At 42.2% G+C, this 581-nt stretch overlaps 1 protein-coding gene across 1 annotated transcript; it reads left to right on the top strand.

The window, feature by feature from the left end:
- Window positions 1–4: 4 nt before the first annotated feature.
- On the top strand, window positions 5–577 carry LOC106107502 (enolase-phosphatase E1-like; the record flags this gene model as incomplete). The annotated part of the gene is made up of 1 exon (XM_013288380.1): window positions 5–577. A coding segment is annotated over one exon (573 nt), but the record flags the coding sequence as incomplete, so codon positions are not given.
- Window positions 578–581: the final 4 nt, after the last annotated feature.

Raw genomic sequence — 581 nt, 5'->3', positions numbered from 1 at the left:
AGAACCCGAAGAAGTACAAATTGATCAAGTGAAGACGGAAAGTGGTCAAACGCAGAAGATCAAAAGCATCAAGCGAGTGATCAAGAAGCGAAAAGGACCCAAGAAAGAAGTAACAGAAATAACAACGATCGAGAAAGAAGGTGAAGAACCCGTCACAAGTGTTGTCGTGAAAGAAGAAACTGCGCCAGATTTCGAAGAGATTCCTGAAGTGCAACAAGTGCTGGAGCTCCCAGAAGAGACCAAGGAAGAGGAAGTTCCGAGTGACGATGGTAAGCCTCGTAAAATTAAAACAAGTAAGCGTATAATTAAAAAGAAATCAGGTCCCAAACTCGAAACAACAGAAATTACAACAACACAACTAGACGATAACCAACCGATCATTACAGTCCACACAACAGAGGAAACACTCGATGACACCACATCTCCACTTGACACATTACCCGAAACACGAAATGCTAAAGTGATCGAAGAAGAACCCGAAGAAGTACAAATTGATCAAGTGAAGACGGAAAGTGGTGAAACGCAGAAGATTAAAACCATCAAGCGAGTGATCAAGAAGCGTAAAGGACCCAAGAATGAAG

This window comes from Papilio polytes, unplaced genomic scaffold (genome assembly GCF_000836215.1).
Source record: "Papilio polytes unplaced genomic scaffold, Ppol_1.0 DF822050.1, whole genome shotgun sequence".
In the NCBI taxonomy this organism is placed as follows: Eukaryota; Metazoa; Arthropoda; class Insecta; order Lepidoptera; family Papilionidae; genus Papilio; species Papilio polytes.
Note: the sequence above shows the minus strand (reverse complement) of the source record. Positions and strands in the feature narration are given on the sequence as shown.